Here is a 13044-nt window from a genome sequence, read left to right on the forward strand (position 1 = left end):
TTATATTCAACAGCATTTTTAGACAAGGCATTAAGAATACTTTAAAATGTTTGTCTATTGCATTAATTTTAATTATGCTCCACTAGATTCACAATGCTTTGAAATGCTTTACAAAATGCCCCCAAGATCTTTTATTAATCATAATACAAGCACCACCAAATTTCAAATGCTGTTTCTCATTCTGGGTAGCAGCAGCTTGCCTGCGAGCGCCCTCTTCTGTTTCAAGAGTATACCGCAAATTGTATTACATGGAATCCAGAGCAATTCCTGACAGAATAAAAATGGGCTTTTCAGGAAAATGTCAACACACACAATCATGTTATTTAAATATGCTATCCTCCCACCTGAGTTTGTACAGCTTTTCTGGAGCGGACAGATGAGGTGAAGATGAGGCAAAGGTTGCAATCCCCGAAGTGTAGCAGTGATTTGCATTTCTTGCCCAGGAAGTCTCCTAGAAATGAACTTTGAAACATGGGGAAACTCGTCTAATCCGTTTTCCGTACAGACGGAACATGATTTTAAGGCATAATATCACCTGGAGCTTTTATCTAAGGTACTTTTTGTAACTCAACTATTTGTGTTCTGATTAGCAATTCTGTCTTGCTTTAAAATTGACAAATTCATATTATAGATGCCAGTTCTAAGCAGGAACTTATTAACATAATTATAACAAGAAAAATCTTTTGTTTCATATAAACTGGAGAAATATGCAGGTGATTAGGTTAAGCCCCATGAAACTGCTATCAGGAATGGTTAACTATTGTTAGTTTCATACAGTTCAATCAAATACACCCAGCCTGTCCTTTAGGACCATGGGCAAGAGCACAAAGGTCCTGGGAGTGGAGGAGCTGCTGATAATAGGGAGGGGCTGGGAGAGACCCGGCAAAATGTAGTGGAATCAGCATGTGTCTAAATAAAGGGGGCAGGGAATCTAGGTGGAATTGAGACAAAACAGAAAAGAAATGATGGATGGAATTTGAGGAATTCTATTACAAATATGATCAGTTTATGTCACTTAATCTTTTTGTTATTCCTGCAAAGTCAAGCCCTGTTCATCTCAGTAGTGGCTAAAACAGCTATTAACGATCTGGCCTCTATGAAGTTTTATTTCCTGATTTTGAAATTTAACTTTAATAGCTAGATAAAAATTGAATTTCAACACACAGCAGCTTCCTTATATAAAGGAGTGAGGTTGGTTTTTATTAGAGCTAATTTATCTTCATATCTTTAATGCCCTCCCCCCCAACATATATATCCCTTATCTGAAACAGATTCTGTACAATTGCATAAAAATTGTTTTCTAAACTTAAAAAAAATGCTTTAAATGCACATAATTTCTCTAATACTAGTTGTCAAAGTTCGAAAATTCCTTAAAATTCTCCTGTGAACAAAGTTCTTCCTGTTATTGGGAAGACCGAATAGTAAGGTGTCTTAACTAGTTCATTAATCCAGGTTATCGACATTTTCCATTGTCTTAGAGCTGTTTTACAACTTTGTAAGTTTTAGAAAACTGATAATAACACAAATGATCCTTGTCCATACAAATGCAAATTAATTGTGTGGGGGTAGGGAAAACTGAATATTGACATTGCCCCGTGGATAGATCCATTTTGCCTTTATTTGTAAATTCATTTCAGAGTTCCTTATTTCCTATGTATTCACTGCTTTCTGAATTCTCCTTGGAACCACTGTAACATCTTACCAGTTCTCTCATTAGTTAGTGAGTTAAGTAAAACCTTGGGCACATACTCTTATTGTTTCTTTATGAGAGTAATGACGATTTACTCTTTCTAAAAATCATTCTTTAATGTCACAAATTGTACTTTGATGGTATTATTTTTCCAGGATATGCCAAGACCAGTGAACATGGTGTTCACTGACTCCTTAATAGCGAAGCAGTATACATTTGCCTGACAGAGAGTCAATTGTTTAAGGTTATTGAAATTGATTTCATATCTTAAAAAAAAAAAAATAGCCCCAGACCTTGCCAAAGAAGATATAAGTCCACTGCACAGCAAGAATCATTTGAAATACATCTTTAATTTTAAAAAATCGATATGCAATCTACAAAATACTTTGTTACATGATTATTAAGGTTCAATCTGTTTTATATTTGTATTGATATGGCATAAAATCATATTTTGAGTAAGATATAATAATACTTAGTCATTATTAAGGAAGGCCTTCTGATTGAATTTATAAGAAAAAGGGCTATATCATAACATTGATCCAGAACTGAGGGAACTAAAACCCTAGAACTGTCTAATATGTAAATCAGGTCAAAAATGCCAGCCTTTATTTACGTGCTGGGAAAGGTTTTTTTTTTTCATACTTTTTTAATGAATAAACTATTTCCATTCCCATAAAAAAAGGAAATGTCCTTAAATTCAGATCTGTACAATTGATCAGGTAACCATCAAGCCATGAATTCATTTACACAATTAATATGGTCCTTTGACTGGTAAGGCAACCAGACCAGACCAATTAGAGTAGAACAGCTCATCCCAAACTGATCAACTCCTTGGAAGTCGGCCATGGTGTCCATCAAACAACTGACCCCCAAAGGTCAAATTCACAAAACGCTGATCTACATTACCTAAACTAAAATGCTAGAAAGGAGTACTTCCTACCTCACTTACCTCCTTCCTCTCTTCTCCGCCTTAAAAGCAGAAGGTTTTGCTGTTATTGTTTTGAAGATCATCATTTACTTCCTGGCAAAGGAGATTCTACTTCTTAATTTGTAAGTCTAAGTGGATCCTACCTAATTTTTCACTTAGAGCACTGTGGTCACATTTGACCTTCTGCCATTTCTGAGGTCAGAAGAATTGTATTAAAAAGCCTCTCCACCTACACAGAATGTTAATTTAATGCTCAGTAATGAATATTTAAGGATCCTAATAGATGTGCAAATTAACAATTACTCTGCAGCACCCCGCTGTTCTTGCTATCAACCTTTGCACTGCGCAGGAACTCAACTTGGGCTTCAGTCAGCCTTTCGTTAAATTTCCAGCACTGAATCTTGAGATGCCCTTGTAGGCTGGAGGGCTGATGAATTAATGACCCCAGCAGTGAGGGACCCGCACATTCTGGCAACCCCCTGAAGCCTGAGGGGCGATTCGTTGAACCCTATGCTGGAATTACTTTGCACTGTAAATATTAAGTTCATCCGAATCAGACTGAGTTCTTTATGGGCAGGATGCTGTAACACAGTTTTGAAAGGAATGGTGGTAATTAACCCAACAAACGTCCCAGGAGGAAGGAGCGGTATCAGGTTCAGCTGCCTCCGGATTTGTTCAGAGCAGACTAACGTCACTCCAGAATGTGGCACACCAGATGAGGAGACAGGATGGCAGAACTTTTTTTTAAAAATGATACACAGATTTGCCCTTCTATACGTCAACAGTGAGTCTTAAGGATATGATATTATGAGCAATACATTATGTGAAGTTAAAAAGAGCAATACCAATTCAACAGTCAACTTTTGCATTCTTTGCCTCCACAGTAAAATAATGAAAAGCAATAAAATCTGATTGATACAGATCATTATGAAAGTTTGTTTTAACCTGCATTTTGAACAGATTAAAGTGAAAGTAATGTAATATTAAGTAAAATGGATGAGGCAGCCTCTGTGGGGCCAACAAATAATGTTGTTTGGAAGAACACTATTCTATCAGTTTTGACTCAAAACAAATCTAGTAAATAGAGAAAAATATCTCCTAATCATATCTAAGGATCAACATAAATTGAAGGTGTATTAATACATGTTTTTTCCACATGTCTTTCCAACTAAAAAACTACCTAGAATATAGATTTCATAAATTTAAAAGTCTGATCTTTCACTGTAAATACTGAAAGGAAATTATAAACAGAATTACAACTGCTAACGCCACAGGTTTTCATTAAAAAACATTTACCTGACTTTGAAGAAAAGAAATGTCATTTCTTAGAAATCTAGGTAAAATAATCTAGTGTCTTTCACTTTGCTCATCTTTCAAAGAAAATTACTCTAAGCTGAATTAGTATAAATAGCATGATAGCAGAACTAGCATAAAATAATCATAATATGATTTAGACTTCCACTCAAGAGTGGCTTGTGTTAATTACAAATAATACTTTATCAAAATACATTCTTAGAGTCTGTACTTTGGGGAAACAATATTCATGAACTTTAAAAATTCATTCTTAACATACATAAATATTTTAACTAGTGTCCAATACTGGGATTCCATTTCGAAAGGACTCTCTCCAAGCAAAAGGCAGTATGTCTTAGTGGCTTGTACTAAAATGTGTATATGAACAGAAACAGCTTCTTTGTAGCACACACCAGAATACAAATACACTTTGAAAATAATAACAGACTGGGGGAAAGACAGGTACCAAATACTCACCAGTGTGGTAATAGGTAATAGGAAGATAAATCATTCAGAATCAGAGATAGTTCCACATCTCCATGTAAGCCTGTGGGTTTCAACATCATTCTACAACTGGCCACATTTCAGAGCAGAGCAAGAGGGAGAATGAAGTATTTTGGTTCCTGTCTCCTTTGATTGCCTCCTCCTCCAGTTCATGTGCTGACTTAACAAGGAGAGATAGGGACGGGAGGATAATAAACATGGCACCCAGGTAACCCAGAGTACAAAACAATGAGCCACTGGGCAATCAAATATCAAAAATGCTTTAGCCAAGTGGCTGTCAGGTCACACCCTGAATAACAGTGCCTTTGAATTTCACTAGGAAACAAAAACATCATGAAAATTATAGACACATTTTCAACGAAACCCCTGGAGCAAAAACACGTATCAAAAGCATAAAGTACAGATGGTCTGGTGTCAGGTCTAAACTTTTCTCAACATGGCCATTGGGCCGGTTATTTCCCATACAGTAGCAGAACTATATGGTTTCTGTGAATTACATATTTGCAAAGTGGATCGTCATCACAGACTCTTGCTACTCCTACTGAGTTACGCAGTCACCAGCTTTATCTGGGTCTTCTCCATCGATTTTTATCCACTTCTTTTCTATTTCAACCTGTTATACAAAGCAAAACATGGGCAGCGTCAGTAAGTGCAATGCAGTACTAACACCTGTTCAGTCCTGGTTTATAAGTGAGGACTTTGTTATATAATTTTGAGCTGTCCTCTAAACTGTATGAAACTGGCACATCCCATGAACAAGAAAATTGGTATAAGGGAAGTCTCCATGTGCACGTGACATACATTTCAGTCACACATAATACTCATATACCTAGTGTTACAGGTCAGGTTCCCCAGAAGCAGACGCTGAGATGGAGACTGGTATGCAGGAAGGTTACTGGGGAGTGCGGTTGGGGCCAACACCTGATGGGGAGGGGAGGAAGGGAGCAGAACAGGAAGAGAGAGAAGTTGGGCTGCAGGACAGCCACAATAAGGGCTGCAACTAATCCCCAGGGAGGGCTGAAGCCAGGGTGGCCCTGCAGGGTTATTCCAAGGTTTTTAAATTTTTGTTTTGTTTTGTTTTGTTGGCTTACAAAGTTGTCTTTATTGGTTTCTTACTGTCTCACAGAGCATCAGGGTTGATCCCTCCCAGGAATATGGTATTTGAGAAGATAAATACTTAATTTGCCCCTTTCTCATCAGGAGAGGAAGATTTAATAAAAATTGTAATGCAGTAGCAATAATAATGACTGTGATCAATAATACAATGCTCCTATGATCCCCTGATACACAGATGGTTGAAGCTTTGAGAAAAGGGAACCCCTTTTTCTGGTGAGGGCCAGCATGCGCATGGAGACCCGTAGGGTGCCCATCTCCTACCACGCAGCACTTTTAAATACACCCCCATCCCAAGAGGCAAAGTATCTTAAACTCCTGATCCACCAGTCACTGGACACAGGCTGCCCCAGGAAGGGGCGTGATAGGAACATGATAGCTTTCCTCATCCAGGGCAATTCCCAGATGTTGAAGGAATAAGTCACTCAGTTCCAAAGGGGCTGCACAGAACACCACCCACTTGTCATTAATTTTCCCAGTAGAAAAAAAATCAGTGGATCCAAACATACAGGCTTCTAAACAGTCCAAAACAGAGAAAAATCCAGACTTATATTCCTATATTATGGAACCACCAGTTCATGTTAATGATGTCTTATGTAATCACACCATTTGAAGATACTATGGGAAATATGTGGCAGAGGTCATCTCTGTATCTACTAACTTTGCAGATGAGAAGGAAAAGCAAGTGCAAGTGTATGCCGCTCTTTAATTCATCTGGTGCAAGAATGTGGACGAGCTGATGGTGAACATAGAGTAATTCAGCATTTCCCAAAGGGTGCTCCCCAGAATACTACTGCAGAAGATATTGATAGGTGTTTTACATGCACGTGCCCATGGAAACAAGATTCCATAATCAATGAGTTGGGAGAAACTAAGCCAAGTTTAACAAGTTTCTTTATTGCAGGACTTCTCAGAGCCTTCATTACCATTAATTAAGTATATGAAATTCCCCAACTTATTTTTTTTCTTGGATCATTATATGGGACACATGTTCCACAGAACACATGTTGGGAAATGCTATTCTAACAAAATTGTTATTATAAACATGCTTCTGAAATGTGAGTTTATTTTTAACACCCTGTTTTTCATTGAGAGCTGAGTTAAGAACATGGCACTGTGCACTCAGTCTCCTGATCTTCTCAAGAACTGAGAGGAAGAACTAGACTCATTGGCAATCATCCAGTTTCCACAGCTGGGCTCTTTCCTAGGTCAGATACACACATACACACATATACATACATGGTCACTTAACAGGGCAAAGCAAGTACTTAAAGACAAATCAGGTCATAGTTTTGGAAACCCCCAACTTGAACCCAAGGACTTTGGGATGTACCTGGACGTTGTAGCAAGCTCGCTGATGAATGTGTTTCTGTGGCTGGACATCACTTTCCACCCCCAGAGACCGGACCTCTGTCTGGGAGGCACAGGTGTCGAGGACCCCAAACTGAACAGTAGCAAATGGGTACCAATCAGAGGGAATTTCTTGGTCTGATCCAAGTTCTAGTTTGTATGACAAACAGTGGGGATGATCAGGACCTTAGAGAAACAAAACTGAATGTCAATCAAAGTATTTCAATGGCCATTGAACAATCCTCTTGAACTAAGGAGGCCTGCATCCCTCTCGTTCATAAGCAATTCCATTATAATTACGGCAGTGTGAATTCCACTTAAATGGCATACCTCAAAATTCACAATTTTGCACGAACTAGGGGGAAACCTGCCTGCATTTTTAAAGTACTAGCTTTAAAAAAAAAAGAAAGTTTAATATTGCACTTAATTATCCAATAAAACAATGACCAACAATGCAGTGACAAGAAAAATTCAGAATTGTATACTAAGCTTTTTTTTAATTAAAAGATGAGTAATATTTACATTAAGCATCATTATTTGGCTACAACGTGCATGGAATCTGTAAGAAAAACTTTCTCTTAGGTAGATAAGATCTTACAATAATTCTTAATTTATTCATTTTCTTACCACTCTATTTATTGATAGATAATGCAAAGGTAAATTTCAGACTAAATTAGGTCACATTATCAAAAATTCTGAGTTTTTAAAAGTTAAACTTCATAATTTTTTTTTTACATTTCAGAAAATATTCTAGGCCAAAAATATTTTTTTAGTAGAACAGATTATCTTTCAGTGCATTCATTCCCACTCACCCTCCTTAAAGCTCTAACTGGAACAGATGTACAGTGTGGAGATGGGCAAAAAGGCTTTCAATGTTTCAATCTAATATTTATTTTCCCTTAATTAAACTTGCCATGTATTGAGCATCTACTCTATGCCAGGTCAGGCTCTGTGCCAGACCTAGGGATATCATATATACACAAAAATTTTAAGAGGGGTCATGTAACGTGTGTGTGTGTGTTTATGTGTGTGTTACAATGGAGCAAAAATATTTTCAGTGTAACCTCTGCAGGAACTCTATAAATGTTCCATGATTCTGATGCATTGTCCACAGCATCTATATATTCCATTCAGCTATCTTTTCTTAAATAAATGTATGAGATGATAATAATTTCAAAAGCCAGATTAAATTACTGTACCACTGACATAACTCAAGAAAGAACATTTCCATCAGAATATAGCTTTAGGCACAAAAACAAGAGTTTAAAGGATTTCACTTAATTCTTAAAAGATAAATTGCCTCTCATTCCTTACAACCTGTTTCTTGCAGAGAGACTAATAGAATTCTAAGGCTGTAAAAGGCCTTGAGAAGCGATCAGTCAATTAACCAACAGATGCTCATTAGCCATCTCCACCACCGACTTGTAGGGCCAGACAGCAATGGCCTTGGGGGTGCTCTCAGCTACCCAGATCACCGCAGCCAAGTGATAACTTTATTCACACAGACACAGACCCAGCGGAGATAACACAATCCGTTACCCTTACTAGCCTCTGTCTGCAAGATACAACAAGTTTATTTAAACTTAATTTAGGCACTCCTCAGTCCTTTATGGCACAGCGGTTAAAGCACATGAACACTGGACTCAGATTGCCCAGGGTCAGGTGCCAGCTCTGCTACTTAAAATGTGTGTGATCCTAAGCAAGTTATTTGATGTCTCTGAGCCTCAGTTTCCCCATCTAAAAATGGAGGTGATGATGATGATGATGATAATAATAGCATGAACTTTATAAGACTGTTGTGAGGATTAAACAAGCCAGCTGGCCCATGCGGAGCACGAGAGACGTAGCATTCTGTTGTGGTACAGACAGAAGAGCAAGGTGCTCTTCCGTGATGAGTCCAATGTTATTATTATTTAGTTGTCTTAGTTTTGGCTAATGAAGGGACTGTGACGTCTATACTCTCGGAGCTCAAAATAACATTGGAGAGGATCTAATTTGATATTCACATTTTAAAGAAAACCTCTTTTGGAACTTTTGTAGTGAAAATTACCCAAGGTGAAGACAAAATGTCAAAAACAAAACCTTTGTACCCACTTTTCTAAAAACCCAGTAAAAGATAAAGAACATTTTTCCTTTCAAGTTTTCTGGCATATTTTTCCTGGCTTTTAAAACTCTACTGTACAACGTTTAATAACTCACACTCCCTTTGTACTTTGATATCATGAAGAGAAGTATCATGTCTGTCCTTAGTACAGGTCTGTCTGGCACATTTGGGGCTCAAAAGACATTTGTGGAATTTCTGAGTAAATGAATAAAAGATAAGAGGAAAATCATGTTTATTTATTTCAGTACTGATCACCAGGGGGCACTCTCGGACTTTGGTAATTATTCTATCATCACTTCCTTAGGATCAGGAAAGCAAATCACAAAATCTGTTCTATTTATGGCTAGTAGATATCTGGTCCTTCCTGAACCCAAATATTTCACAACTGAAACTGAACTGTTGAGAGCTGGAGGGAGTGAATGGCAGGAGAATGACACAAGTGGAGCCAGCAAAGAGAAAAGGTAAAGGCAAGTGATATTTAAAAATTGGTAAAATTGTGAAAGTGGAGATAGATACATTTGTTAACTGACCCTCCACCATTCTCACTTCCCTTTCTAATTCTATGCTACTGCATGCAGCCTCTACGGCTGGTAACCAGTGTTCTCATTTGTCCTCATTCTCTTCTCCCCCCCCCTTTCCCATCCCCAGCAAACCCTGTGCTCAAGAAAGGTCCTCTGTTGTCCTTCACACCTTAGTCTGAATGAATTATTTGAGCTACCTGCCAGAGGCCAAACTGTTATAAAATGAAAGACTTGCCCACTGATAAAGGAATAGTAAACATTGACGTGCTGGTAGAAGAATATTTAAGGAGCCAGCATCCCTCCCCACCTCCCCGACAATCACATATATGTGACTGTATCAATAGGAAAGGTCAATCCTGATCTCATAAATCCCCAGGAGAGGCATTTAAAATTTTTTTAAATTAGTGCATATACTTCATATATGCACTAATTTAAAATATACATTTTTTAGTTTCCCTTTTTAAATTTTTTTTTCTTACAGTGCAGGTCTTTCAGAAAGTAACTTCAAAGGGTAACATTTTAAAGACATTCTTTTAAAATCCTCTGCTCTCTAAACACCCAGGTGATTTTAAAATCATATAGAAACACAGAGATGCATTCTAAGTCCCTGCTCCTCTAGTGAGGTCCGGGGACCCGTCGCATTGGCATCACTGGAGTGCACGTGGGAAACACAGTATGGGGGAGCCCCACCTGCTGAATCAGAGTCTACACTTTAACAAGGTGATTCATACGTACACGAAAGTCTGAGAAGCACTGCCTTGGGACAAAGATTTCCTCTCTGCCCTGTCTTCCTCTTTCTATGCTTCTCCTCAAGAAGCAAACTGCCAGGCAGCCTCTCTTGGCACTACCCTTCCACACTCCTACCACAGAGACGCGTCAGTGACAGGGCAACGTGATCCCAGAAGCATCCAGCACCAGCCCAGCTTACAGCGGCCTCCTGCCCCCCAGACTCCACCAGACACAGCCTCATTGCCTTTCTTTCCCCTGGGCTTCCTCTTGGTGCACAGACCTGATCTGAACAAAGCAGCTTTGATCCCAGAGGATTTGTTCAGTGAACTCTCACCGTGTAATTGGCTGGAATGCTTGTAAAACATCGTTCTGTGTGAGCCTGGTGCTCTGATAGTCTTCCGAAAGAATTCCCAAAGGCCAAGACCAAGTTCAGCCGGCCTCTCTGGGAATGCCCGTTCTTGTAACTGCTCTCAGGGAGCTCAGTGCTGCTCTAGAAGACACAGGAAAACACAGAGCAGGGAGCAGTGATGCCTAGGAGGCCACGACAGGTTTCCCAGGAGAGGTACCGGGCGGTGGTTCTCAACCCTGGCCACATGGGAGAGCCTTTCAGAAGCACCAACATCTGGGCCTCACCCCAGAGTCTGACCCGGCAAGGATGGGGCCTAAATATGGGTATTTTAAATATGAAAGCTCTCATGCTTCTAAAGACTAACACGCAGCCAGGGCTGAGAAACAGATTTAAAGGGAGTGATGAAAGAATCCCAGGCTATCTCATCTAAAAGCACCATCGCCCACCTATTCATCAAAGCCAGAGATCCTAACTCCTCCCACCTGCTCTCTTTCCCCTAGGCCCGCGGACCACCTGTCATGGTTCCAGGGTCACCTCTTCTGAATTCGCTCCCCCACCCCTCACTCTGTCTCAGTGCTCCCACTGCCTCCCGCCTTGCTCAGCCTCTCCCCTCACCCACCAGCCCCTCTCCGTCTATCTGCCATCTACCCGAATCTCTCCTTTGAAACGTACACCTGACTTTCTAAAACAAGGTATGATTCTGTCACAGTCGTTCCTGAAAACACTCCTGAGGCCCTGCTGACACCCCCCCACACAGCATGGTGCACAGCACTCTTCCCACCCTGCTTTCTTCTCCAACTACCCTCTCAGTTCCCAGACTCGGAAGACTCCTCATCGGCGTGCCTGTGTTTCTGCTGTTTCCATCCTTGATGGATTCCCACTGGTGTTCCCATGCTGAGCTCAACCATCATGTCTCAGCAGAGCCTTCCCTAGCAGCCCCTGCAGTTTCCCACTCCCTTCTCTGGGATCCCTACTAGAGGTGTCTGTACCTGCCTGGACTAGAATAGAGCACATTTCCACAGCGCATCTGGATAGCAGCTTCCAGCTCTGCTTCATCCGCTAGACTTCTGTTTCTGGAGAGGAGGGATCATGTTTGTATCTGTATCTCCCAAGCACCCAGCACAGAGATAAGACTGCCTTTCATTTTTACCCAAGTTAACTTCTAAGGCAGTCTTATTTCGAAGAGCAGGGAACAAAACTAAGGAGGAAGTGATCCCAGCTGAGAATTACAAAAAAGTTGAGTTATATTCATGGATGGCAGATCTTAAAAGGTTAATTAGGGAAGCTAAGCTCTGTAAAACAATAATTTTAATATTTGAGGTTGATGGTTGATGTCAAGAAGTCCAACAAAGAAAAGGAAATCTTCCTACACTATTGGTGGGAATGTAGTTTGGTGCAGCCACTATGGAGAACAGTCTAGAGATTCCTTAAAAAATTGAAAAAAGATTTAGCCTATGATCCAGCAATCCCACTCCTAGGCATATATCCAGAGGAAACTCTAATTCAAAAAGATATATGTACCCCAGTGTTCATAACAGCACTATTTGCAATAGCCAAGACATGGAAACAACCTAATGTCCATCAACATATGACTGGATAAAGAAGCTGTGTATATATATGCAATGAAATTTTACTCTATAAAAACGAATAAAATAATGCCATTTGCAGCAACATGGATGGACCTGGAGATCATCATACTAAGTGAAGCAAGCCAGAAAGGGAAAGAAAAATATCATATGATATCACTTGTATGTGAAATATTAAAAAAGAAAAAAAAGGAAACAAACAAACATATGTATTTACAAAACAGAGACAGACTCACAGGCATAGAAAACAAACTTATGGTTACCAGGGTGGCAAGGGACGGTGGGGAGGGATAAATTGGGAGTTTGGGATTTGCAGGTACTAACTACTATATATAAAATAGATAAACAACAAGGTTCTATTGTATAGCACAGGAAACTATATTCAATACCTTATAATAGCCTATAATGAAAAAGAATATGAAGAGGAATATATCTATACACATATATAGGTAGATAGATATAAGATACACAGATATATATATAGATATATAGATCTATATCTATATATATAGATATAAATGAATCACTGTGTCATACATTAGAAATTAACATAGCATTGTAAATAGACCATACTTCAATTAAAAAAAAAAAGTCCAACTAGATGGTGCCACTATCCATAACAAAATCCTAGCCTCAGATAGTATTTCTTAAGATATTTAAAAAAAAATTAGGTTAAATCTATCTGGTACAGCTAGGCATAAGGGGACAAAATGAACCAGCTGTTTGACTAAATGTGCCATCTCCCACCCAGCCATGCAAGCATGGCCTCAGCTGACTGAAGTTACCATCTGTCTCAGCCTGGTTTCAACCCAAGGAGGAGGGTGAAAACATTCAAGCAATTTCACAGGAAAATCAGCTTGGAGCATGGAATATTTAC

At 39.3% G+C, this 13044-nt stretch overlaps 1 protein-coding gene across 2 annotated transcripts in view; it reads right to left on the reverse strand.

Annotated features, from left to right (window-relative positions):
• Window positions 1-2020: 2020 nt before the first annotated feature.
• STON1 (stonin 1) overlaps window positions 2021-13044 on the reverse strand; it is a 45272-nt gene continuing 34248 nt past the window's right edge. For both annotated transcript variants that reach the window (XM_006211257.4, XM_031675575.2), the window contains 2 exons: window positions 6862-7064; window positions 2021-5028 (listed from right to left, as the gene is read on the reverse strand). In XM_006211257.4, coding sequence (XP_006211319.1) covers window positions 4954-5028; window positions 6862-7064 — 278 coding nt within the window. In that variant the 3' untranslated portion in view covers window positions 2021-4953. The remainder of the gene's footprint in view (window positions 5029-6861; window positions 7065-13044) is intronic.

The sequence above is a fragment of the Vicugna pacos genome, chromosome 15 (assembly GCF_048564905.1).
Source record: "Vicugna pacos chromosome 15, VicPac4, whole genome shotgun sequence".
Taxonomy (NCBI): domain Eukaryota; kingdom Metazoa; phylum Chordata; class Mammalia; order Artiodactyla; family Camelidae; genus Vicugna; species Vicugna pacos.